This window comes from Oryza brachyantha, chromosome 5 (genome assembly GCF_000231095.2).
Source record: "Oryza brachyantha chromosome 5, ObraRS2, whole genome shotgun sequence".
NCBI classification, from domain to species: Eukaryota; Viridiplantae; Streptophyta; class Magnoliopsida; order Poales; family Poaceae; genus Oryza; species Oryza brachyantha.
Window position 1 is genome coordinate 19357625 of NC_023167.2, and position 26799 is coordinate 19384423.

A 26799-nucleotide genomic window follows, 5' to 3' on the forward strand; every position below is an offset into this window, starting at 1 on the left:
ATCGTAAACGTCACCATGACATGTCACATCAGCGGATGAAAAGGATCGAAGCTTATTTGGACCTATATGACACCTCTCACACCTCCAAACAAGCTCGAGGACCAAAAATACATTTTAAGAGTTCAGGGACCTAGATAACACATGTACATAAATTTAGATAACACATGTATATAAGTATAAGTTAACACTCACGAATAAATTTCGATGTCGCACGCACACCTCACGCAAAATTAACGAGTGTAACCTGGAGCAGGAAGTAGAACCGCGACAGGTCTCCCAAACTCTTCATCGTGAAATCGAATCAGGCCAAACGAGGAAGATCAATGCAGCCTGGTGCTTGCGATGTCTTATGATCCGAACTAAATACAAGTGAAGTGACGATCTAGAGAAAAATACCAAATAAAAGTACCCTACAGAAAATAGTGGGGGAAAAGTGACACACGACACAAACACACCGAAGAGTGAAGACGAAGTAAACACACAAGAGAACGGCCTAATTAGAGCTGCATGCCACAGCCACATGCGGTGGAGTGGTGCGGGCGGCTACTACGCGCCGGGCGCGGCGTCCTTGGCCCGGCTATGCAGGTATCCGCCGTACTCGCGCGCGTAGTCCTTGACGTGGCTGGCCGTGTCGGCGATCCGGCTGCGCGCGTAGTCCACCCGGTCGGCGCCGACGGGGTGCCTCCCCGTGAAGTAGCGGTACATCCACGTGCCGCCGGCGACGGCGGCGACGGCGAAGGCGCATGTGGAGAGCACGGCCGCGGCGAGCACGAAGAGCGCGATGGCGACGGGCACCCAGATGGGGCTGGTGAGCAGCGCGATTGGCCCCAGGAAGATGAGCGCGACGACCGCGCCGGTGAGCGTGAGGCCCGTCAGGAGAAGGAGGACGGCGCCGGAGATGGCGAGCGTGAGGAAGCCGACGACCTGGGTGGAGTTGGGCGCGTGCGTCTGCACCCGCCGCAGCAGCGTCGTCGACGAGTCTGCCGGCGGCGCGTGCCCCTGGCGCGGCCCGGCCGCCGCCCGGGCCTCGCCGTGCTGCTGCTGCCGATCTGCCATGCTCGCGGTCGTCGACGAGGAGGAGGACCGACCTAGGGGGATGGCATGCGCGCAGCTAGCTCTCGTGATGGGGAAGTGGTAGTGGCGCGAGCGCGAGGAGTTAAGGGGCGGAGAGGGAGGTGCGCGCGCCGGCACGTGTCGCGGCGACAACCATGCATGCGCGACATGTGTGGGGCGACGACCGAACCGAACAAAATTAACGAACGGACGCTAGTCGCTACGACAGTGGCACTGGTAATAGCGTGCTTTTCACCATGCTCTTCGTGTCAGATTCTTTTTTCTACTGCACTGCCTAGACAAGCGCATGCAGAAGCTGTCTACTTTTGTTTATCGATCCTCGTCTTTTCGTTTTATTCATGTATATATCTTAAAATTTATTTATTTTTAATTTTAAATTGAGATTTGATTCTAGAGTTTTTTCATAAAAAATATTTTTCAGTTTTAATTTTTAAATCACTAAAAACACGTACAACCTCCGTCGCAAAATAAACAAATTTATGTGTTTTTTGATAGCTCGTCTTATTTAAATTTTTTATGATTAATATTTTTATTGTTACTGCATGATAAAACATGAATAGTAATTTATATGCGACTAATTTTTTTCAACTTTTAATAAAATTTTCGAATAAAGACGAATGGTCAAACGCTCGAGCTAGAAAACCCAGAAATCCTCTTTTTCTGGGACGAAGCAGGATATAAAAATTTATATAAAAATTATTTTTCATTTATTTTTTCACAGTTACCCCGTTATGTGCATCAGTGGGCACGTGTGGCAAGCAACGGATCGACAGCTCGCTTCACAAGGATGAGATCGAGCAGAGCAAGTTGCCATCACAGCTGCACAGGTCACCGTCACCGGCGACAACGAGTGAGATCGAGCTAGTTCCGGGCAGGAAGCCGACGGCAAGTAGAGCGAGCGATTCGACGGTGGGCCAAAAATGCGGCCCAAATGGTGGTGACCGCCGAAACTTGAATGGTGGTTGCTGTCGCGCAGTCGTGAAGAGAGACGGGTGCCATGTTCGCTAGGATTTGGCATCTAATCTAATAAAACGAAAACGGCGTCACTACTTTGTCAAACCACCAACTTTATGTTATTATAGGAGTAGTTTGCACAACAATAATGGATGCAAGAGGTGCATTAAACAAGATGGTAATGTGGGGAAATTATTAGATTGGAAAGCGTCAGGTATAAATTAACCAACTGTCAACTGACTTCCCATGACTAATAATGATATGTCGTAAAACTATTATTCCCGTTTCAAGATTTTTCTTTTCACATCATGCTATGACACTAGGTAGGAGGTTTAGAAAACACTTACTCCTAGAAGAAAAAGAAACAAAGGTTTCCCATGCTACAGGGCATAGGTTAGTTAGCATGCCATATATACAAAACAAGAGAATGACAGCAATATTTCCTATGAGCCACTAGGGTACTCGACGGGTCCGGGTATATGCAGTGGCGCAGTGCGGAACCAGGATTTATTGTATATCTTTGTCGATTTTATTACAAATCTCTCATGCATTTTTTCCTCTTAGATTTTTCTTGTTGCCATCTAATGTGTCCCAGTATTTATGCTAGCCGATAGTTTTTTTCAAGAGGACACAGTACAACGCAAACACTCACAACGCACGTACACTCTCTCCTAAAAACGCACGCACGCAAGTCCTACCCCTACGAGTACCTCCAAAACCTGGGACGACGCCTGCACAAAGCCGTTAGAAAAACTCCCTAAGAACGCATGCACACAAACCTACCTCTATGAGCACCTTAGTGGGGACGACACCTACCCCTATCCCTGAATAGAGTCGAACCCAAAATCTTAGGTGCTACTAAGGCCGTTGTAACTGCTAAGCTATATGCCCTTTCGCTGCTAGCCGATAGTTAAGCATGGTCGATATTCATCCTGTTTTCGAGGAGAACACGATCCCGCGACCCTTTTATCACGTGCACAAGCCCTTTTTACCAAGTTGTGAATGTTTTGTGTATTTACAAGGGACATGCTAGTTCAGTTATATTAAATTTATACTAAAGTTATATTCGTTTGATTTTAGTAAAAGAACATATATTGAGTAGTCATTATCAATACGGAATACTATTGATGGTTGCCTTTCCTATTCATTGCTGAAGAACATAAAAGAAAGAGCTAATGCATCCCCGATCTGTTGCAAAGTGCTTCAGTTAATTCGACGAGGTCCCCAGCAAGCATGGCTGATGGACATGGAAGGCAGCACCGACGGCCATACCGAGACACCGATCAAAATTCACTGAGAGCAAACTCTTCTGCAGTTCTGCCTGCCTCTTCGTGGGGACCCGAATTCCCAGGCCGCCCCGGCTGCAAATCTCTTGACGTGCTCCCCGGTTCCGGTTCACTCCCACGTCCCTTCCGATTTCGTTCGTGCTCCTCCCACTCCCGCACCACCACCCATCGATCCGACGAGTATTGGATCCAAATACAAATTGGACGCCCGTTTCTTTATAAAAGGTTAGGCGGCGTTTCATTAAATAAATATAGATGTTTCATTGCCTAGATAAAATTATTTCAACTACTCAAATAATGAAATACAATTATATCATAATTTGAAACATTTTTGCTTGAGAGCAGGAATAGTAATTTTCAAGAGAAATGTTGATATTTAATGTTTCACTGCTAGTAAAACATGTTTCAATATATTAAAATATTGCAACATTATTAAATCATGTATCAAAACATTTAGCTTTCACGTATGAAACATCTTTTCTTGACCATTAAAGCGTCATATTTGTAAGAAATCAAAGATAAAAATGAAATAATGCCAAAAATCCAATGCAACAATTCAAATAACCTAACAAAACATCTTAAAATAATTATTAAAACATTTAAAAAATATTTATTGCAGAAAAATAAAATACAATATTTTCAAAGAAATATAAGCATATAAGATTTCGTTATAAAAATGTAGTTATAACAAATACAATGATATAACTGGATCGTAGGTAGTACATACTACCTCTATCCCATAATAACTCTATTTTTCAATTTCCACCTTCATTGTTTGATCATTTGTCTTATTTGAATAATTTATAAAACTTTTTAAAAAAAAGTCGCACATAAAGTACTATTCATGATAAAATCATCCAGTAACAATAAAAATATTAATTGCAATTTTTTTAAATAAGATAAAGAGTCAAAACATGTTATTTAAAAACTAAAAAATAAACTTATTTTATTTCAGTACGGAGGTGGTATGGTTTAGGAGAAAAATATGTTTAAAGATGCATGCAGCTGTTACTAGAGAAGAGATGGGATGTATCATGTATAAATCATAATCACGAGTATCCCCCCAACCGCCGGTGTCTTCTTTGCCTCCAAACGACGTGTTGCGCCACGCTGTTTGCTTCTCTCCGCGCGCCTCGCTCTGCCCCCCGTGCCTAAGCGGCGCGACAGACGCGTCCCCCGCGGCGAGCGGGCGTCCCCAGGCTGTGCAGGCAACCCTCCGCGCGGTGCGCGCCGCCGATGCTCCGCCACCACCCCGCGAGGGCGGTTTACGGCCGGCCGCGTTCGCTCTATCCTCCTCCTTCCCACTGACCCACCACCACCCCACCAAGGGTCTCGATCCACGGCCGTCCGGCAGGCAGCAAGAGAACGCGGAGTCCGTCCGACGACGACGAGGAGCAACATTGCGGTTGCGGTGCGGGCACGCGCCTGCGGGTGCGCACGGAGCCGCGACGCATGGATCCAAGCAAGAAGGTGGGTGATCTTCTCGCCGACTGCTTTTCTTCGATTCTTGTGAATTGCTGCTACTGAGCCGCCTCCGATGAGGCGCTGATGTTCTACATGGAGTTGCCGTCTCTGATTCATGCGATTGGTTCGTTGTCAGTTCTTGCGGATCTGGCACCGTTCCATCCCTCGTTTGAATGATTCTCCATGTGACGTTTGTCCTCCTGCTTAATTAACTTAAGCCAACGTGCAGGATCATTGTTGGTGTCATGCTGATAGAGTTGTTTATGGGTGCTATGTATGATTAATCAATGTCGTTTGACTTATAGGATCCAAGATAACTAAGTATGCTAGTTTAGGAACCCTTTTGTTCCAGGTAAAGGTAGAACTTTACGGAAACAAAGACATAATTCTGTGTCACTGGTGCATCTTGGAAGAGGGGGGCGTACTGCTTTCCTTGTTACTTTCTCATTTGGGGATAAACCAAAAACATCTGTTGCGCGTCTTCTTTTTTTTTTTCACTTGATACAGGTTCCCTTTCGTTCTTAAAAAAAAAGCTATATACTGGTTTGCCACTATTGTTGGAAGAATCAAATTGAAATTTTTGTTGATGCTCAGTCCCTCTCTAATTTATATTACTGACGGAATATGAATCTAAATGTCTTTAGTACATTTTTCAGTCGTCCTAATACCTTGAAGTTCCAGTTCTATTTGGCCACTACCCATTTATCAGTGTAATGTTGCATTTCCTTTTCTAGCTTATTAGTGGCACAGACAATGTTTGTACCCTGTATATTAATATATGGGCTTTTTTTACCATACTTAAAAAGTACCTTGAGGTACAAAAAATTTTAGTGTAAAATTCTGAAACCTAAAGGTGCATTATACCTTGAGATACTAAATTTTTATACTGAAAAATACGATACATTGAGTTAATTTTTAAGAATGTAAAAAAAAACTCTTAATATATAGGTGCCAAGTTTTGGTGTGTCTCCAGGACATCAGCTTGTTGAAACAACCTATTGTTTAGTAATGTTACTAAACTGAACTTGTTCATTTTCAGACATCGGAATCTGAATTCTTCACAGAATATAGTGAAGCAAATCGGTATCAGGTCAGTGAAGTCATTGGCAAGGGGAGCTATGGTGTTGTGGCTGCCGCTGTCGATACCCAGACCGGCGAACGAGTGGCAATCAAGAAGATCAATGATGTTTTCGATCATGTCTCTGATGCCACTCGCATCCTTAGGGAGATCAAGTTGCTCCGGTTGATGCGTCACCCTGACATAGTTGAGATCAAGCACATAATGCTTCCCCCTTCTAGGAGGGAATTCAGGGATATATATGTAATCTTTGAGCTAATGGAGTCAGATCTCCATCAGGTAATAAAAGCAAATGATGATCTCACACCAGAGCATCACCAGTTTTTCTTGTATCAGCTGCTCCGTGGAATGAAGTACATTCATGCAGGTAGTAGATTTCACACAGTAGGAAATTGATATTTTCTTTTGCATATCTGGCTGACATGCTTATTTTTTGGTTTCTCTATGCAGCAAATGTTTTCCATCGGGATCTTAAGCCCAAGAATATTCTAGCGAATGCTGATTGCAAGCTGAAGATTTGTGATTTTGGCCTTGCCCGAGTGTCATTTAATGATACCCCGTCAGCCATATTCTGGACGGTTAGGCATTTATTAATGTTGTCGAGCAGAAATTTCTTAATAGTGAACAACCAGATCCTGGTATCTTATGAATTTTTCGTTCCTTGTTCTAGGATTATGTGGCAACTAGATGGTATCGTGCCCCAGAGTTGTGTGGCTCCTTTTTTTCAAAGGTGAGGGACCGGAATTTCTATCTAACAAATGGCATTGGCTATGTTAACTTTTCTCCCCCAAAATTGTTATATTAACTAGCATGGTGGCCTACGTATTTGCGTGGCTTACTTAAAGTTCGTTGGTATCAAATGATGTTATTAAAATAATCAAATAAACATTAAAAAATTCTACACATATATTTTGTAGGCATTTTTCTAATAAAGAAATTGTCTAACGTAGGCTAATTAGTTTTTAATGTACAATAGGCATCACCTATATCTCTTTGACCTATATAGAGGGGTGTGCATACTCGTGGGGTGCATTCACTGGCATGCGTGCGTGTATACATTTGGTATGAACGAATAAATGATTATGGAAACTTAAGGAAAATGCAATTTCATTGATGAATCCAATATTTAATATAATATAATACTTTCAATTTAGATGCTTCACAATATTATTTAATATAATATTTAGATCGACGTCTCAATGTCATTTGAAATCTAAAGTTTATATTTAAACATAACTGGATTAATAATATATGATTATTAAATTCATTTAATTTGAGAATAATATGATAGGGTTAGAAACTTGTTTGCTTTTTTAATCATCCAGTAAGACATCTGTTTTTTCGCGCGTAGGCTTCCTGAACTGCTAAATAGTGTATTTTTTTCGAAAATTTTGTATAGGAAAGTTGCTTTTAAAAAACCATATTAATCTATTTTACAATTTTTTACAATTAATAATTAATTAATTATGTACTAATCTGTTACTACATTTTTCGCTCCGGATAACCAAGCTTCACCCGAACGTGGCCTAAGTAGAGATAAATTTGTGCATGGTATACTGCCGTGATGCACCTACCTAGGTAGCAGGTATTATTAGCTTGATCAATATTAATCTGCCTGCAGTTGTTGTTTGTGTTGATTATTTTCTCTCTGTTTTTTCTTTTGAGTGAAGTCCTTTGTGACGAGCCAATAAGGCAACATTAATTTGGAGTGTATCACTGCCACACACATACATTGAACTTTGTCGCCAACGATGATTCTGACTACTTCCTACTGCCCTACTAATATCTTCCTCGACGAACATCATACTGATCGGTTGAAGCTCACTTCTTTTTTCCTTGGATGTTAGCTCGCTGCAGAGCCATACCAGATTGTTTCCTCAATTAATGCTTCACTTTGCTTGCACTAATAGGATGCAAAGTCTTAAAAGAAAACATGCTTTAGAATATAGCACTAATCAGATACGTAGTATTTGTTTTTCCATGCTTTATAATAAATTGTGTTGTCGTAGGACATAGTTTCTTTGTTTTTTATTTGAAGTTTTAGTTATTTTAAATTATGTTTCTATTGGGACTCTTTGTGTTTCTAGTCGGACTCTTTGGTTTAATCTAGTCTGTTACAATATGGACCCACACTTTGATCAATGGCTTAGAAATTTGAGATCGGAAAGAACACCAACGGCAAAAGCGCTTTGCCAGGCCAATATTGATACTGATAGACGAAAGTTAGGGGAGCAAATGAGATTAGATACCCTAATAGTCCTAGCCGTAAATGATAGCTACTAGGTGCTGTGGAACTCGACCCATGCAGTGTTGTAGCTAACACATTTAAGTATCCCACATGGGGAGTACGTTGGCAAGAACGAAACTCAAAGGAATTGTCGAGACCCTCACAAGCGGTGAAGCATGTGGTTTAATTCGATGCAAAGAGAAAACCTTACCAGGGCTTTACATGTCGCGAATCCTCTTGGAACTTGAAAGAGAGGTGTGCCCTCGGGAATGCAGACACAAGTGGTGCATGAGCATGACCGTTGTTAGCTTGTGTCGTGTAGTGTTGGGTTATAGTGTTGGGTTAGGTCCCGCAACGAGTGCATTTTTTTTTCTTTGATTAATGTGAGATTTGTAGGCTTTGAGAATAAATATGGAGACTCCTTTGTCCATTAATTTTATTAAGTTAATAGATATGATATGTTTAGATCAGTGGAGCAATAGTGTTTTGAGAATTTTCTCTCAGACATTAAGTGATATCTCAATTGATATTTGGAAATTGCTTTGCAGTACACTCCTGCAATTGATATTTGGAGCGTAGGATGTATATTTGCAGAACTGCTTACAGGAAAGCCACTCTTTCCAGGGAAAAATGTTGTTCATCAATTGGATCTCATGACTGATCTACTTGGCACTCCTTCAGCCGAATCTCTAGCTAAGGTATATTAACTCCTCACATGCCTGAATGTTCACTCAATTATGGAATATATTCATTCACCAGCATGTGTGATCAAACCTTTATGCATAAGCCATTGCAATTTTATTTAGTAGTTAAGCTACGCATCAATCTCTGTTTCATATTTGTTGTACAAATTTCCTATAAAATCACCAACGTTGAATAATACAATGCATAGTTATTAATGGTCTATATGAGTAGTATATTTTCCTGAGAGCCTTCATATTGACTAAATCCTTGGAGCATTTAGTTGTTGGCTAGTTCAGTGTTATGCTCAACCAACAAAAATATATAGGCCTTTGCCATTTACTTCTATGTATTTGTTGAAGAAAGGAGATGAAAATGATAGGAAATGATGGTTAACTGATGGATTTTACATCCATTTATTGAATGGGTTGCAGATAAGGAACGAGAAAGCTCGACGATACCTGAGCAACATGAGGAAAAAGCCGGCAATTCCTTTTACTAAAAAATTTCCTAGTGTGGATCCTATGGCTCTCCATTTGCTTGAACGTCTTCTTGCATTTGATCCCAAAGATCGTCCAAGTGCTGATGAGGTAAAGAGTGTTCATGACCAACTTATGTTCATTGTAGACATTCCAGCTTTGAAATGTTGGGTCTGCTGCTATACTCGATAATGAGATATGTAATTGTTATTCAAGGCCTTGACAGACCCTTACTTCAATGGGCTAGCAAATTCTGAGCGTGAACCAATAACGCAGCCTATCTCAAAACTTGAGTTTGAGTTTGAGAAGAGGAAATTGGCCAAAGATGATGTCCGGGAATTAATTTACCGAGAGGTACCATTGATCAATTATGCTGTGACGATTATGATTAAGCTACCATTTGACTCATTATTGTACTAATACTTGTTACATCTTTTTAGATTTTAGAGTATCATCCTCAAATGTTGCAAGAATATTTACGTGGAGGAGATCAAATGAGCTTTATGTATCCTAGGTAAGTCCACTATTTCTTTTACAAAGTTGATTCACTTGTTGGTATGTTTTACGAGTATGGTTATTGATTCAATGCATTGTATTGTTGCGTCCCACAAAAACAAACCAATATGATGTATTAAAATCACTGATTTATGCTAATTTTGCTTGGTTGAGTATATATTAAATATATTTACACTTATAGTTCTAATGTCTGTTTATATATGTTGGCACTTTATAGTGGAGTAGACCGCTTCAAGCGTCAATTTGCTCATTTGGAAGAAGGCGTTTCGAAGGGTGAAAAATCCAGTCCACAACTTAGGCAGAATGCTTCCTTACCAAGGTAATATATTCTTTTTTTTTTTATATCAAGGTAATATGTTCTGATCCCTGAAATATGTGTTTTTATTTGCGTAGATAGATAGCAACTGGATTGTTCATCTTTCGCCAACCTTTGCTTAAGGAAATATCTATTTCGACAAGGCAGGGGCGTTGATTTGTCAGACATGTAGAATATGAGTATATGACTAGATGAAATACTATATGGTCCAAAAATTTTCTGTGCATCCTAAGAGTAATAAAAAAGGAAACCTTAGCACAGTATTGCCATATAAATTTAAAATTACTCTTCTTCACACTTGGAACTAAACAGTTTTTTGCATACTCTCTCAGGGAAAGAGCAATTGGCAATAAGCATGGGGATGATGAGTACCATGCAAAGCTGAATGTTGGTGAGAAGACAAATCATGCATCAGTGACAGATGGCATTAGCAAACCGCTCTCAAGTGCTCGGAGTTTGTTGAAGAGCGAAAGCATAAGCGCTTCCAAGTGTATTGGTGAAAAACCAAGGCAAGACAAAGATGTAAGTGTAGTGTCAACACCCTCTCGTTCCTGAATCACACGTCATGATGGTTCCTGTGTTTGATCTAATTTGAGCATGCAATGTCTAATATTTACTCAGCTGGAGGAGTCCCTTACGGAGACCCTGGATGAAACAGTTGATGAGGTCTCAGGAAAGATTGCTCAACTGAAAACCTAATTCCCTTTAAAGTCACATAATCTATTGGAGTTAGTACAACTACTGTGTATACATGTGCTTTCCCAAAAGACGAAAATCCCAGATCTGGATGGTCTTAACCAAGCTAAAGAGTCTACAACTAATAATGCCAACCTCTGTTTGTGTTGTAAATTTTTTTTCCCTTCAGTTTTGTGTTTTGGCAGCAAACAACTGTCTAACTAATTGGTTAGTAGTTCCTTCTTCTTCTTCTTTTTTTTTTTTAATTTGAGCACCGAGTCGCACACTGTTTCTATGATGATGTAAAATTTTGCCGCCAAGAGCTAATCCATCCCTAACGCTCCTATTTACATGATATCTGTCATATTTTTCAAGTCACACACTTTAGATAATTGGAGATTTGGAGTTGAGACGTGTGTGAGATGGAGACATAGACCAAAAATTGAGTGAGCCGACTTCGGTGCATTCTATAATTTAATCCATACCGTTTATCTATTTTTATCAGATGTCTATGATTAAATTATACTGATATTAGGTGCGTTAGAAATTTGAAGGGATAATATTGTCGTTTTTATTATGATCTTTATTGCAAAAAACAAAATTACAAAATACTACTAATCAATTAATTAACAATACTAATCAATTAATTAATAAAGTACTAAAATACCCTTTTAAATCAACGGAAGAGATTAGTTCTACTGGTAGTATAATGCTACTAGTAAAATATACCGGAGAGAGACCCGAGAGAATTTGTTGGGCTGGTTAATGGGCTTATATCTTCTATATATGTCTAGCTACACATGAATAATATAATACATTAAAGACTGAAATTTAAGTGGGTCCTAGGCCCTAAGTGAACATGTTTTCGTCCTCTAGCCAACCACGGCAAAGCGGGTGGCGCAGCGGGCACCGTCTGCCTTTGCCGGCGCCGTGCTACCGCACCACGACATCATGTTAGGCAGGGGGCAGAACTAGACCTGTTTGTCAGGTCATACAATCTGACGGAATTTTAAAAATCTTCGCTAATACACTATTTTGAACCGTAGTTTGTCGTGTTATACAATAGAGATGACGATAATATTTTCGACTAGCTTCGTCTCCAGAGTTAAGTTCTCCCACTAAATGCATGTTGGTTTCATCGTGAGAGTCCAATAGAAAATATATGAGGCGGTGGATCAGGCCACGCAACTTGGATGACATCTATTCTCAACAGAAAAGGAGACCTTTTACAGTGTACGCGCAATATGTGCTTAATCATGCTCTAATGGTTATTCGTTCTTAGCTCGCGTGCTTGCTATTAGCTACCGTGGGAATAATACCGTTAGTTATTCCTGTTGGTGTCATGTCCAGAAGTTTTCCTCCCATTTTGAAGGCAATGTCGAGACACTGGGCATCTTGAAACCCCTTTTTAGTGTGCTGAATTGGTTAAGCAAAATAAATATTGCATCTACAAAACAAGCATAGCAATTGTAGCTACCTGTAAAAAAGGATTGAAATGAAAAGATATAAATATGCTTAGATGCAGCATATTAATCACCAGATCATTTCATTTAAATGTCGTATTAGGCAAACTAAGTTTATCATACAGAAAGTAAATAAAAATCCATGTGGAAATATTAACAATTACTACAACTATTGTTTTCTTCAAAGTCATCTTACTTTAATTCTGCGTGAACATTCAACATCCCTCTTTAACTAAAGAGTCTACATCTAATAATACCAACATCTGACTAATTAGTATTTCCTTTTCTTTTCATCGATTGACAATTATATCCTATAAAATTCTTTTTTTTTCTTTGAGGATGGAATCACATATAGTTTCTATGATGGGAAAATTCTGTGTATGCCCTTCAAATATTAGCCTATCCCCAGTGCCTCTGAATTTTGCTAACTTCCTTGCATGATCTTGAATTTGATTTTGATCCCTTCCATGCCCTTTTGGTCCATTGACCGTCAGTTGGCTGTTTAATTTTTTTTTGTAAAAATGACAATTTTGCCCTTATGTCTAGAAAGGAAAATAATAGAAATATGTAGAATATAGTTAAAAGCTATAAATTCATTGAGTGTGACTATTATATTCTTAATTGTAAGGTATTATTCATAATAAAAAAATATTTTATAATAATAAAAATGTATTATTTTTATTAAAAATATATGTAATGTATTTTTTTGATAGTAGTACGATAGATTTGCCACAAGTTGTATAACTTAAAAAATGCTACCTATAACTTAAATTTATTATGGTTACCATTTAAAAATGTTACACACATTTTTAATATATATTTAAAATTTTAATACGTAAATACTATAACTTAAATTTATTATGGCTATCATTTAAAAAATCTATTATGCTACCAATATTACTTTCTCATCCATTAACTTATTGTCATACAACAAAGTACTATATTTTTTAATGTGTAAATACTTTATTTCGTCATTCCCTGCATATCCAGAGATAAAATCGACATTTTAACACTTATTTAACGATCAACTCATGGTCAACTAACAGGAGGGGTACAGAAGGGATCAAAACAAATATTCATGTTTACATAATTACATATGTGTTATATTTGGAGATCCAGACTTAAGACGGGTGAGGCAGATCTATTCCAAAAATAAAGTAAGGGCACTTTGTTGGGCTTTTTAATGGGCTCATAATTTCAAGGCCTACTTACATATATTAAGGACTGAAATTTAATTGGGCTCATCTGCCTCGCCAACCATGAAACTATGGCATGGTTGGGCAGATGGTGCAGCGGGCACCACCTACCTCCAGCTGTGTTGTGCTATCACATTGCGACATTGCATGGTTTGTCTCAGCGAGTGATTATAGTTTACAGTCTGTTATGTTTGTGTTCACTGCAGGTCAACGCCTGCATATTGCTTTTCTCATGAGAACCAAATGTCAAACAACTAAGACAACAATGTAGGCCACACAAATAGAAGAAGATCTGCTTAAATGGGTTTTAGGGTTTTTTCTGCAATATGGGTTGGTTACTCCAAATCCTGATAGCAACACATTTTTCAAACTCTTAAAACAATGCAACTATTTAAGGAAAAATTGTGAAAATCCACCCAAATGTTACTCTTAGTTTGAGATTCCCTCCTATAAGTTGAGTTATTTCAAATACCCCACTTATAATTCATTTTGGTTTGAGATTTCCCCTATCACCGTTGCTCACAAATATTCCCGTAGCCTTTTCCATATGTTCTATATGACCTAGCGCATCTCATGGTCAATATTATTACAAAACCTATTACATCAGTCGATTTTAAGAAACATCCTTCGCTCTTGCTACTGCAAGAGTTGGATGTGGTTGTCACATACGTGGAGCTGCTCTCATGATGATGTTTAGATGATCGAGCTCCACGCACTTGTTAATCTCATGTGTAATGTCAATGTACGATGATGTTGTTCGTAAGCATGTTGTTTTAGCAATATAACTCAAATGTCATCAATTTACATGTGTTAACCAAATAGTGAAACAAGTGATGGTAAATCCTAGAAACTAAGTTTGTGAACAGTACCACTTAGTTGTGTTTCATCCTTGATTTCTCCAAGCGATTGTGCTTTATAATATGAACCTAAATCACTAGAGGTCAACAAAGATGTGATCTAAGACATGGACCAAGTTCCAAGATTGGAGGACTTAAGATTTTACCATGGTAAATGGGCGACGTGCCATATGTGAATCTATTTCTAGTAGTTGAATATTGTTTAAAGATATTGGGGTAGATATTTTATGTGTTGCCTTTGTGATATTGGTGGGAGGAAGACTATAGAAGGTTGAGTACATGTTTAGTCTTAGAGCATTTCCATCAATTCATCTAAGTTTGATCGTCCCTATTGCCATTTGGGTGGCCATCTAAAATACATTCTCTTTATATCAGTTATCACTTCAACAGAACATCCATATTACATCTCCATACATATTTTATTAATAGTTTGCAATCACCTCCTCTCGTGTTGTTCTTGCTCTCTCCTCTTGTGATTGGATGTTGAGATATGAAGTGAGTAGAGGATGCTCTATTTTTAGAGGATGTGATGAAGTATTTACTGGAGCAATTTTTTCCCACATACTCTATTTTCGGGATAGAGTATATGTTGGGAATGCTCTTGCATCTAATTCAATATTTTATGGGAAGATGCCTAAGGATGCCATATGGTGAGGATGTGATGAAGTATTTACTGGAGCATTTTTTTTCCCACATACTCTATTTTCGGGATAGAGTATATGTTGGGAATGCTCTTGCATCTAATTCAATATTTTATGGGAAGATGCCTAAGGATGCCATATGGTGAGGTTGAGAGGTAGGCTAAGTGCTATGTTGTTATTTCATATTTTTACTAAGTTGAATGATTTAATTGATCGTATAAAATGAAGTGATAAATTTATGCAAAAAAATATAGTAGGTTATTTGTGTTATGAAATATTTTAGGTATTTTCCCATAATTTTATGTTGAGTCAATATTTTCTGAACTTTTTAGTTAGGTAAATGCTTATGATCCATATTAATATGACAATGCAAACTAGGATCCAAAAACACTCCTAACAACATATGCACAAGGAAGGATGATGAATTTTAATTATCGAAAACATTTTTAACATGTGATAGAATATAATATATTTTATTGTATGCTATGCTCGACTTGTGGATCTAGTATTCAACTATGACGTTGAGAGAGATCGTTTTTGTTGACTTACAACACTAGAGAAAGAGTTGCCTAGTTCACTTGCGTCAAGATCATAGGCAACTATAGTTGTCTACTGCTTGATTGCTATTACCCTTTATTCTTGAACACAAAACACATAACATGTTCATCCCACTGACTCAATCCATCCTACATCGACTTATGCAGGTTCAGTTGGATTACTATTGGAAACTGTTTCAAACCATGGATGGACATGCTTAGCCACAAAAATACACGTGTGGCCACAATAGGGGGCAATTTCAAACCAAAATAAATTAGGAGTAAGGTATTTACAACAAATTAACTTATAGAGGTAATCTCAAACTAAGAGTGATATTTGGGAATAGGGTTTGCAATTTTCCCTTTTAAAAATAGCTACATAAAATTTTTAAAAATTAAATAAATCTATTTTCATCTTTCTAATAGAAAATGTTTAGTTAATCATGCTTTAATGGTTCTTTAGTTTGTGTGCTTGCTATTAGCTTCAGTGTGAACACCGTTGCTAATTCTTCTTGTTGGCGTCACATCTAGTAGTTTTCCCCCATTTTTCGAAGGCAACGTCTAGGCACCTTGAAACCGATTTTTAGTGTGGTAGCTGAATTGCTTGAACAAAAGTAATGCTTCTCCAAAAGAAGCATTGCCATTATAGGTACCTCTAGAAAAGGATCGGAATAAAAAGATAGATATGCTTAGATTTAGCATACGAATCACCACATCATCTCATTTAAAGGTTGTAAAGTGTAAATCTGATGTACCCACCCATAACTATAAAAGTATGATTTGTATGACTTACGCCTTTCAACTACGAAGCTATACTTGCTACACTCTTCAATTCTTGAAACCAGACGATATATACCTCCTTTAACAAAAAAAAAGTGTGGTTTTAGTACTTTGTGGCATCCCACGTGGCATTGGGACCCACTTATCAGTCTATTTCTTTTTACTCTCTTCTCTTCCTCTTGTTTTTCCCCTTTCTTCTACACCAATGTGGCAGTATCGTCCTCTCCTACCTCCTCATTCCTCAACATAATTGCTGTTGCCACTAACCCTAGATTATCTATCTATGTGGTTATATTAACAATTATTACTACTATTGTTTTCTTAAAACTCTTACTTTATTCAGTGTGAACATACAACATCCCTCTCTAGCTTATACACATAGATGCGAGTCATTTTTAGCCACTTACTCTTTAACTTACAATATTTGTAAAAACTCAAAAAATATTAATAAGCCAATGATTGTCATTGTTGTACTTAATTATATATATATAAATCGTTATTATAAAATGAAAAGGTAAATATTAATCCTAGCCAACCAAGAGATAATATCCGCCTCCCAAATTAGCACAATTAATTGACGAAATAGAATAGAATAGGAAACATTACCTGACCAGATCATTTCACACCCACGAAATAAAGCGCATCCATGTATAACCTGTTGTACCTCCTATAAAACCACGCGCTCCATCCACCTTCTCCATCATCTAGCCGCCTTGCTTAGCTCCTCTTTGGTCGCGTACCTTTTCCGCTAGATCTCCACCTTCTTCGCAATCGGTGATCAATGGAGCCTATTGGAACCCTGAAGTGTCCTTCCGGCTTGAAGCTTTCCATTGCTCTTCCTGGTCATGCCCTCAACCCTTTCTCTGGTAAGGTTGCAATGTAGCCAGCCATGAGCAAACTTCCTGTTATTTCTATGTCACCAAGATTGGTGTATGGGTGAATATTTGCATGGACACCTCTAATTCCATGTACATGTGTATGTGCAGATAAGAACGCGAGGGAGCAGGGTGTCCATCTGGACTTGAACCGCCCGTATAGCGGTGAAGAGGAGGAGCTGCGCCTTGGTGTTGGCATGGGGGTGCACAGAGGGGAGGAGAGGGGTGTTCTTAGGAGAGAAAGCTCTAGGCATGCACGCCTCACCATGGAGCAGTGCAAGCAACTTGACGAATTTTATCGTCAAAATCCTACAATTGATGTGGTAAGCTTGTTTTTTTAATTTCAATATAATCATCCGCCTTTTGAGTTCATTAATTAATTAATTTTGAAATACAGTAGATCTGGAATTAGATTTATACATAAATAATGGATCTGGATACCATTACATCAAGCAAATTTATTTTTTTTTTACTAGTATGATACAATCATGGGCATGCTCTTGAAATTTTGATTGAAAATATATCTCTTGATAGATCACACATTAAATTAATGCCGTGTTTATTTGTTGGTTAAGTAACCGTTGCGAAAAGCGTAGCAATAGATTAATATATGATTAATTAATTATTAGTTATAAAAAACTTTAAAAACCGATTGATATGAATTTTTAAAACAACTTTACTATAGATTTTTTTATAAAAATATACCATTTAACAGATCGGAAAGCGTCCACATAGAAAACGAGGGGATATAGTTTCGTGACATGGGCTGCCGAGCACGGCCTAAGTTGTACTAATCTCTAGCTTATGCAAAGAACTGGTCATTGTTATAAATATTAAAAATTTAATCATATGATGAATTTTTTTTGGTATTATTGTAATATTAGGGTGGATTTTATATATAGTGTTGCAGCTAATTTTATTTTTAACTAAATATTATACATATAAGAAAAATATTTTATATAGTTAAAAATGGGAAATTTTGAATTGAAATATCAAGCTATACTTTGTTGGAAGTCCATATACAGTTTTTTATGATTAAATAATTTTGAAATTCGAAATTAGCAGTGAAGAGGTGTACCCAATTCAGAGTCCCAGTTACAGCATTTTCCCATGATTTATTTTTGCCAAAATTTTGTATTGATAACTATGGAGTTGTGCATGTTTTTAAGTCACAATTATAGATTTTATATTATTTAATAATTATAAAATTTATAATTAAAAAATCGAGTTGCACTTAGTTTGGAGTTTTAATTATAGTTTTTCTATGATTTAATAATTCCAAAGTTCGTAATTAATAACTATCGAGTTTTACTCACTTTGGAGTCTATTAGCATGCTTTTCCATGAATATAATCCGTTGTCCTAGTAATCTGATCTGCCAAGTCCAACTACCAAATCTTTTTAGTTAATCTCAGAGCGCCCTTAAAATGCTGAATTAAAGTAGGAAAAATAGATGGGGTTATCTTCTTATATGAAATGCAAGGATACAACTGGTGAATATTTGTGTCGTATATTGCTACACTAGAGTTCATGATTCCTGCCTGTAATGGACTAAACGCAGGTGGAGCAGTTAATAGACCATTTTTTTAATAATTAGTTGCTCTGTTGATGGTCAATGGAGACCAGTCACTGACGCTCTAGGAAATGAATGGAACATTTTCAGAAACAAAAGAGGGAGTTGGCTGCTCGACTGAATCTTCGGTTAAAGCAGGTGGATTCCTGGATCCGCAACCGCAGGTCAAGGTAACCAGGACAAGTTTTCTCAATGCTTTCACTAATTAAAGTGTTCTCGTATATGCATTTTTTTTCTCTTACATATATGCTTAATTCTAGTTCTGGTTTTCCCTTATTGGTTACATACTGCCATCTGTTCTGAAGATTAAGATTATATCACATTTCCAAAAAAAAAATGATAAAGTTTATCTCGATGTCTCGTTTAAACAAAAGCAGTTTAGTGTCAAAAGCCTTGTACGTCAATCATCTATATGTTACTTGGCTTTTCATAGTATAAACTGTTAAAACATTTAGATAGGCATTATATTAATTTGTGATTCAGGTAATGCTAGACTTTCCTTTATCTGAAAAAGATAAGATGATGCAAGATGGTAACCGTAGTAGTAGCATGAGTCTGCAACAATCTTTGACGTGGTAGTGGTATCCTGCTATCTGATGCAAATGCTCTGATTGATTATTCTGATTTACCTTTATTTTAGTTAAGATTATAGACAGTATCTCTAGATGAGCTACAATGCTGTACTGAGACAAAATTGTTGCCGTGCAAGCAATGGTTCATATTTTTCGTTCTGAGCTTACCTGTTAGTTTGAAACTTGCGATGTCTGAAACAATTGCATGGCTCTATTGGGAATTAATGCCTTAGCACTAGCAGATGAAAACCCTCAATTAAATACTTCTTTGTGGGTTGTTTTCCTTTAATTAATCGTGCCTATTTTCCATTGATTAACCGTGCTGGTGTATAGTTTTTGGGCTTGTTGTTATAAACTGAGACAACTCCTCATCGAGGTTTACCTCGAAAAGAAATCCCTGATTTTGTAAACAGCAGGACATAGTTAGCAAACTAGAACAAGTTCAGAGTTCATCATTCGCTCCAGTGCCTGTTATGCTGGTACTAGTAGTATCTTTCAGATTAATCTTCACAAACCTATAGTAATGTGATGTTTGTTTCCTGCTCAGGTCTAAGCAGAAATCCACCGAGATGGAGTGCAAGCAACTGAAGGAAAGCTTGAACATAGCTCAAGAGGATAACCACAGCCTCCGGCTCCAGGTTGAGCAGCTCAAGACGAAGAACTTGCAGCTGCAGCTGCAGCTCCACACTCATCACTGGCAGCACGCCGTCAGAGCTCCCGCTGGACAGCAAGCCAGCACTTCTGCAGCTACTGGCATCTTCACTTCGCCTTGGCTTGACCCAAACCCTTACAGGGCTTGGTACTCGCCAAATGCACTCTGATGCGCTCATGCCAAGAGCACAAGATGGGTACTACAAGATTCGGCAATATCATCATCAGTGATCAGTCACAGCCGTCTTGTAGGACATTGATGAAGAATAAGCTTGGAAACATTGGTGTCGACGGGACTTGAATACTATCTATCTTTAGAGTTTTACATTTAGTTTGAAATGTCTTTCTTTTTTTTTCCCAAAATACATTTAGTTCGAAACCTGTCAGTCTTTATCGTTGATCATGAGGGTTTGACTTTTGTTCGGAACAGTTCCAGCTTAGTCGTTCCTGTTTTGTTTTGAGAAATCATTAGCAGTCATGTTATTTGTGAGAAAACAGATAATAGCTATCTTATACTCTGTTTTTGTTTAATCTTTCTTGGCTGACAAATTTTGTGGTTCTGGTTGCCTCGCAAAAGAACAAACATGAATGGTTAATATCGGTGGGGATTCTCTGCACTATTGCTACTACAGTGACAGCAACAGGCATGTGAGACTAGACTTATCTGTCAGTGATTATCACTGTAGGAGTAATAATGCAGAAGATCCGGACCTGGTTAATATCTAAACAATTGAATGTTCAGGAATTAGCTGGTTTCTACTCATATGCTACCCTTACGAGTCTGCCTAAGTCTTAGAGAAACCTCTTTTGAGAGTGCGGATGTTAAAAAACCTAGCTTTGCAAGCATTGGATTAGAAGAATACATTTTTCTTTACTACAGAATACATTTTCCGTAGATAATGTCAAAACTCGGAAGAATGATTTTGTTAAGGTGCTCCAAATTTGTTTGGACCATTCATTAGCCTTTGATTTAGTGGTTGATACAATCTATCACCCCACTGGCAGTGGCGGATCTAGCCAACGAGTTTAGAGATGTCTGAACAAATTACATAGATTCTCAGCCTCATTACTGTTAATATTTGTCATAAAATTTTAGGAGTGGGTCTTTGTGGAAGCTCTGATAATTTTAACGGGGTAGCGGAGGCTCGAGCCTCCGCCCCTCATGCTAGATCCACCTCTGCCCACTAGTGGTATGACCTTAAAGTTGTAATTCATACCCCACTAGGGGTATGACCTATAATAAGAAAAGTGGTAATTCTTTTACATATGTCATTATTTGTAAAAAAAATTCATTTACTATATTATACAAATGTAAAATATATTGTGCAAATTACATTTCATATTCTGAATACAATTTTTTGTACCACATTTGAATCACATTTAGAGTCAGGAATCACCCCCTGGAATTCAAAATTTTAAATCAGATATGAAAACACACAACATATAGACACTAAAAGGTAATGTGTATTTTTTTTCTAAAAAAACTAATACATAGAAGATTTTTTTTTTGGTGAGATCCGGATTTTTGAATTTATTTGTGTGATTCCACTTGTCCAAATATGAAATCATATTAACTTGCATGTCTATCCATACAAAGCATGCAATGCATGCATGATTAAATTTAGAAAGAGCAATTATGACCGTTGATTTTTCTTTCCCTTTTGCCCTTATCCATTATTGAAATGAGCAAATATATTTTTATTAGAAAAATATGAATGATTAACCAATGGCTATACCCCAAAATGGCTCAAGAAGAATATGTATTTATTAGAAAAATGTGAATGATTAATCAATGGCTAGAAGTAAGAGAGCTCAAGAAGTGAAGAAGAATACATAAGGTGATAAGGGTGTGGACAGTTAACAGCTAAGACAAGACGTGTGGTGGTCTGTTTGGCTGGCGTCTGGCCACCTGAGTAATCTGCAAAGAAAAAAGCATGCCGATGTACAGGCAAACTTGCAAAGAATTTTGCTTGATCAGGCGTTTCAAAGAGCTTGTGCAAGAAATGAACCTGACAGATTGGGAACTCGTAAAACCAAAAAAGAAAACATCAAATATTGTAATATAAGGTACTCGTTTTTTCGCTTTTCCTTATACTCATAAACCAAAAAAAATAAATTTTCAACTTTGGTTTTCTGGTTTTTTTCATCGTACTTTATTTTTTTAAAAAAAAGGGTTAGCTCTAGAGGGGAGCAAGCGGTGCGGCCGCTATAGCCCCCCACTCTTAATTTTTTTAACAACATGTACAAGTTTTTCTATATAAATATCATCTATGAATAAAATTTAAATGTTTACGACGATAATTCATATATATATATATATATATATATTCATATATATAGTTTTGCTCTAGGACCATGAAAATTCAGGGCTGGTCATGTTTTTGATTGCGAAGAACATGTATAAAAAAATTTTATTTATAAATTACTTTTTTATGTTTAAATATGTCGTTTGCTTTTTTTTCTCAAAATAAACAAACAATAACACCCTAAACTGGATAGTACAAGCAAACAACACAAGATGAGTCAGACCACTTATTTCAAGCGCTTCAGCTTGAAGCTGCATGCATAAGTCTGGCACGTTTCTGAACCAAACACACTAGAAGTATCAGACGTGCTCCCAGATGAAGCAAACTACTCCGTGGTAGTAAACAGGTAACCAGACTATTGGTGTTATGGAAACCAAGATTCTTTCAACAGTGACTCACACCACAGGGCTCGAGATGGCAAATTTCCCGTCGTGGCCGAGGATCCACCAGGCACCCACCCGTATGGGGTTGGGGATGGAAGAAATTTTTTTCCTGTGAGGCCTCAAAATGTGTATGGGGCCACTAAATTTCTATTTTTAAAGCCCAGTAGACCAAATAGCTTAGTTGTTAGAGCATATATAAAACCTGCCAGAAACGATTGGTAAGGCCTACAAGTCAGATGTCCAAGCTACCAACATTGTCCACGTCGCAAGAGTGTGGCTCATGAGGGCCAACAGACCGCGTGGAACTCTCATCAGCCTCTAATACCGTTAATCACATCACACGTCCAATAAGCATGTGCATTAAGGTGGTGTTTAGATTGAGAAAATTTTTGGGAGAAGTGTCACGTCAAATGTTTGACCGGATGTCGGAAGGGGTTTTTGGCCACAAATGAAAAAACGAATTTCACGGCTAGCCTAGAAACCGCGAGACGAATCTTTTGAGCCTAATTAATCCGTCATTAGAACATGTTGGTTACTGTAGCACTTATGGCTAATCATGGACTAATTAGACTTAAAAGATTCGTCTCAAGATTTCTTTCATAATTGTGCAATTAGTTTTTTGATTCATCTATATGTTTAATGTTTCATTTAGATGTCCAAAAATTTAATGTGATGTTTTTGAAAAAAAAATTTAGAAACTAAACAAGGCCTAAATAGCTACCCTACAAGGCATAAGATGAAGGAAATTTCATTCCCTGTAGTAGCACGTTCCTGGTTCCTCGGTCAAAACCGAGCTGTGGTATCCCATGGCACTATAAATAGAGAACCAAATCCAGGAAAAAAAGAAAAACAGAGAGAGGAGAAGATAACTATAAAGATCCTGAGGAAAAGGAGTTCTGAAACTAGGGAATAAATCTATAAGGAGCGAGAGAAAGAAACTCCCACGGATACCACACCACTACAACCACACCACTTGTAGTCCTTCAGAACATGTGCCGTCCATTCCAAGAAAGGAGCACCTCAGTGCCTTTTCTCCTCGCAAAATTGTTAGTGCAGAAATGGGATCAGAAGAATACAGAAGAAATATGTGGAGAACTAATGACTAAAACATCGATTAAGTTGCTTCCGTGTGTATGTTATTCCATTGGCCCGGAAGTGAGAGACTGTCAGATGGTGTGTTCTCCAAATCTACTCAAGTCTCAACCAAGGAATTAGAAGCTACGAGCCTACAAATGCATGAACAGTTCATACTTCATCAGAAATGCTTTATTAGATTAATCAAGCTTAAGCATAAGCACGTACGCTAGAACATGTGCCGGCCATCCACAGTTCTGCACCGCCCGGTCTCCGCCACGTGTAAGGCTTTTTTTACTATCGTTGCTGATTCGTTCACAGTAGTCCAAGGATAATATAGTAGACCAAGGAGATTGGTAGAGCAATTAGCATGCCAAAGATGACCCTGAAAACGATGGAAATATGTATGACATTTAGAATCTTGATCATGGTCATGTACTTGCAATTTTCAGGGTTAACTCTGCAGACTTACAAAGTGCAAAGGATGGCAGCATGGAGATTGTATTCCTTCGCGAACACAAACGGCACAATTCCTTGTGGCAGAGCGGCCTAACATTTCAGAATGCAGTGCACTTGCAATCAGTGCGTAGAAACCCAACCAAGAATGCAATGCAGATTCAGAGCATTGGCTCACCTGAACAATGGCGATACGCAAGAGCGTGCCGCGGAGGCCGACGGCGGCGGACGCGGCGGCCATGACAGCCGGGCCGACGAGGAAGCGGATGGCCATGCTGACCGCCGCGACGGAGTGGCCGCAGGCGATGATCTTTGGCTGCGTTGCCATGAACAGTCCTGAACGCAAGATTCAGTTTAAAGATCTGCACTTGTCTGAACCAAATACACTCCTAAAGCAGATGGTGGTGGAAGGAACTGAACCTACCTAAGCTAAACATGGCCATTCCCAACCCTGTATCGGAGAGTATGGAGATTGACTTGGCCACTATGATTGGCATCGCAATGTGGAACCTGCAGTAAATACAACATTGCTCATTACAGCATCAACACTGAACTGACAACAACCTGATCGAATCCAGTTTCAAACTTAATCATCGATCGAACATGAGTAACCAAGAAGAAGTAACGAGGAGTTTGATTTACCGGAAAGCGATGAGCGACCAGGTGAGGCCGACGAGGCTGGCGTAGGTGTTGGGGTTCCGGATCAGCCTGCGCCATACCGTGGTGAGGATGAGCCGCATCATCACGCCGGCCGGCGCCGTCTGCTGCGTTCCCGCCCTCTCCGCGCCCGCGCCACCGTCCTTCGCCACCGCCGCTGTCTGCTGCTCCGTCTTCGAGCCGGCCTCCAGCTTCGCCAGCTCGTCCTGCCCGGGCACGGCCTTGTTGAAGCTCGCCGCTCGCTCCCCGTCCATCGCTCCCGGCGGCCGGATCACTGAGGAAAAACATGTACGGGTTTTATTTGATGGATTAGTTGGGAGTTTCACGCGGGATCAAGATGAGTTTGGAGACAGACCTCTCGACGAGGCAATGGACGGCGCGTCGCAGGGGACTAGTCGGCGCACCTCCCTGCCGCTGCGGAACACCGGCAGGCCGCTCACCTCCGACGCGGCGGAAGCGCCGGAGCTCCAGTCGATCATGTGCGTGTCGTTGGGGTCATTGCTGGGAGCCACTGTCGCGGATGCTCTGGCCCGCGCCGCCGCGTGCTCGTCGAAGCTGGACGGCCTCGGCGTCTGCTGCCTCGACGAAGAGTGCAGTGAGAATAGGTCCGCGGCGCCGAAGCTGGACGCACGCAGCGCGCTGTTCGGTGGGTGGTGGCCGGGTATGTCGGCGAGGGTGAAGGTGGAGCCCCTCGGGGTGGCGTTCCGCGACGAGCTCACCGAGTAGATCTCCACGCCGGTCAGGTTCGACGGCCGCGGCGTGGCGACGGCGAGGGATCGCCTCGACACGGACGACCGACGCACGATCATCCGCAGCTTCCCGTCGGGCGCCACCTCGGCGTGCACCTCGGCCTGGCTGCCCACGAGTGACACAACGTCCGGGTCGACGTGCACGGCGGCGATCGACGCTGCGGTGTCCGGGAACTGGCCGGCGATGAGCACCCGGGCGGCGCGGAACTCGAAGAGGAAGAGCATGAGCGTGTACCAGATGACGGACTGGAGCACGACGATCTGCACCATGAGGTCGCCGGAGTAGGGCCCGTACATGGAGACGAGGAGCGGTATCCCCATGATGAGCGTGTTCGGCAACGAGGAGACGGAGAAGAGCGTGATGGACCAGTCGAGCGGCGACCACGCCGGTGACCGCGCGGGGAAGCGCGACCAGACGGCGAGCGCGGCGAGGATCAGCACCTTCTGCAGCGTGTCGGCGGCGAGGAAGCGGAGGTTCATGGCGTAGAGGTTGCTGCTGGAGATGAAGTGAAACGAGAGGAGCGGGACGGCGATGACGGCGACGAAGCGGTTGATGCCGGAGCACTGGTCCGGCGTGAGGACGCCCCACCACCGCACCGATCCGTACGCCGCGATCATCGCCACGTACAGCGGCACCACCGCCGAAAGCACCATGTACAGCTCCTGCCACGATATCATGGCGGCGGCGGCGGCGCGGATCGCCGGCGGCCGGGGAGCAGGATCGGTCGGGTTTGGATGCGATCGAGAGGAGGTCCGCCTCCGGCTCGGCGCGCAGTTCGTTACTCTACATGCAGAAGAGAGTGCGTTTTGCGGCGAATTTATACCGTCCTTGGGCCTTGACTGTTTCTCTTCCCACCAACGAAAAACTCTGCATTGTGCGTCGCACGGTAAAGCTACCACGTAACGTGACAGCGTGACACGGAATGCGGCTAAGCATTTCACAGAGGAATCTCGAAAGGGCAAAAAGAAAAAGAAACTCGTACTCTCCTGCAGGTGTCAGTTCAGTCGTCTGGGCTGGGCATGGGTCCATTGGCCGGTATGCGTATTGTCACGTCAGTCCGGCGCGGCGCACCTCGAAATGCCGTGCAGTTTTGGATGGACTCGTGCATCGCCTTGTCACTGTGGCTGGTACAGGCGCAGCTGATCCGATGATCTGCAAACAGCATCTGACAACGCAGCGGTCTCTCTCCGTGTTCCACGAAGTCAGCCCATGAACTCGGCCCATTGTATCGTGCTCCCGCCTGCCGACCTAGTAGCGGTTCGGCCCACGAGCAGCAAACG

The 26799-nt window shown here is 40.3% G+C and overlaps 4 protein-coding genes across 5 annotated transcripts; 2 read left to right on the forward strand and 2 right to left on the reverse strand.

Annotated features, from left to right (window-relative positions):
- Positions 1 to 315: 315 nt before the first annotated feature.
- LOC102717437 (oleosin-like) lies at positions 316 to 1115 on the reverse strand. Its single transcript, XM_006655557.3, has one exon. It carries the CDS (start codon positions 1054 to 1056, stop codon positions 547 to 549), a length of 510 nt encoding a protein of 169 aa, XP_006655620.2. The 5' UTR covers positions 1057 to 1115; the 3' UTR covers positions 316 to 546.
- A 3333-nt stretch (positions 1116 to 4448) lies between these two features.
- Positions 4449 to 11231, forward strand: LOC102717714 (mitogen-activated protein kinase 17). Its single transcript, XM_015837243.2, has 11 exons — positions 4449 to 4784; positions 5818 to 6223; positions 6307 to 6434; positions 6527 to 6586; positions 8632 to 8781; positions 9199 to 9354; positions 9460 to 9597; positions 9684 to 9757; positions 9977 to 10078; positions 10408 to 10597; positions 10697 to 11231. The coding sequence occupies exons 1-11, from the start codon at positions 4767 to 4769 to the stop codon at positions 10772 to 10774; spliced, it is 1500 nt and encodes a 499-aa protein (XP_015692729.1). The 5' UTR covers positions 4449 to 4766; the 3' UTR covers positions 10775 to 11231.
- A 5773-nt stretch (positions 11232 to 17004) lies between these two features.
- On the forward strand, positions 17005 to 20063 carry LOC102717995 (homeobox-leucine zipper protein HOX3-like). The gene is made up of 4 exons (XM_006655559.1): positions 17005 to 17089; positions 17210 to 17421; positions 18761 to 18840; positions 19790 to 20063. Exons 1-4 carry the CDS (start codon positions 17005 to 17007, stop codon positions 20061 to 20063), a joined length of 651 nt encoding a protein of 216 aa, XP_006655622.1.
- A 3203-nt stretch (positions 20064 to 23266) lies between these two features.
- Positions 23267 to 26318, reverse strand: LOC102710591 (probable auxin efflux carrier component 3b). 2 transcript variants are annotated; one of them, XM_040524266.1, is made up of 7 exons: positions 25125 to 26286; positions 24755 to 25043; positions 24537 to 24622; positions 24291 to 24448; positions 24129 to 24205; positions 23885 to 24041; positions 23267 to 23808 (listed from the first exon to the last, which is right to left on the reverse strand). In XM_040524266.1, exons 1-6 carry the CDS (start codon positions 26194 to 26196, stop codon positions 23972 to 23974), a joined length of 1752 nt encoding a protein of 583 aa, XP_040380200.1. In that variant the 5' UTR covers positions 26197 to 26286; the 3' UTR covers positions 23267 to 23808; positions 23885 to 23971. The 2 variants fall into 2 exon arrangements, with proteins under 2 accessions (XP_040380200.1, XP_040380201.1); XM_040524267.1 differs by having other exon boundaries at positions 23267 to 24041; positions 25125 to 26318.
- Positions 26319 to 26799: the final 481 nt, after the last annotated feature.

Bases quoted from the DNA above. Each gene is read 5' to 3' on its own strand.
- LOC102717437 (XM_006655557.3), bottom strand. From the start codon at position 1,056: ATGGCAGATCGGCAGCAGCAGCACGGCGAGGCCCGGGCGGCGGCCGGG.
- LOC102717714 (XM_015837243.2), top strand. The intron at 6,224-6,306 runs GTAGTAGATTTC...TTCTCTATGCAG, and splicing joins AATGAAGTACATTCATGCAG to CAAATGTTTTCCATCGGGAT. The intron at 8,782-9,198 runs GTATATTAACTC...AATGGGTTGCAG, and splicing joins CAGCCGAATCTCTAGCTAAG to ATAAGGAACGAGAAAGCTCG.
- LOC102717995 (XM_006655559.1), top strand. From the start codon at position 17,005: ATGGAGCCTATTGGAACCCTGAAGTGTCCTTCCGGCTTGAAGCTTTCC. The intron at 17,090-17,209 runs GTAAGGTTGCAA...GTGTATGTGCAG, and splicing joins TGCCCTCAACCCTTTCTCTG to ATAAGAACGCGAGGGAGCAG. The intron at 17,422-18,760 runs GTAAGCTTGTTT...GAACATTTTCAG, and splicing joins AAAATCCTACAATTGATGTG to AAACAAAAGAGGGAGTTGGC.
- LOC102710591 (XM_040524267.1), bottom strand. From the start codon at position 26,196: ATGATATCGTGGCAGGAGCTGTACATGGTGCTTTCGGCGGTGGTGCCG. The intron at 24,206-24,290 runs GTGAGCCAATGC...CTGAAATGTTAG, and splicing joins TGCGTATCGCCATTGTTCAG to GCCGCTCTGCCACAAGGAAT. The intron at 24,042-24,128 runs GTAAGTCTGCAG...CATCGTTTTCAG, and splicing joins GCTGCCATCCTTTGCACTTT to GGTCATCTTTGGCATGCTAA.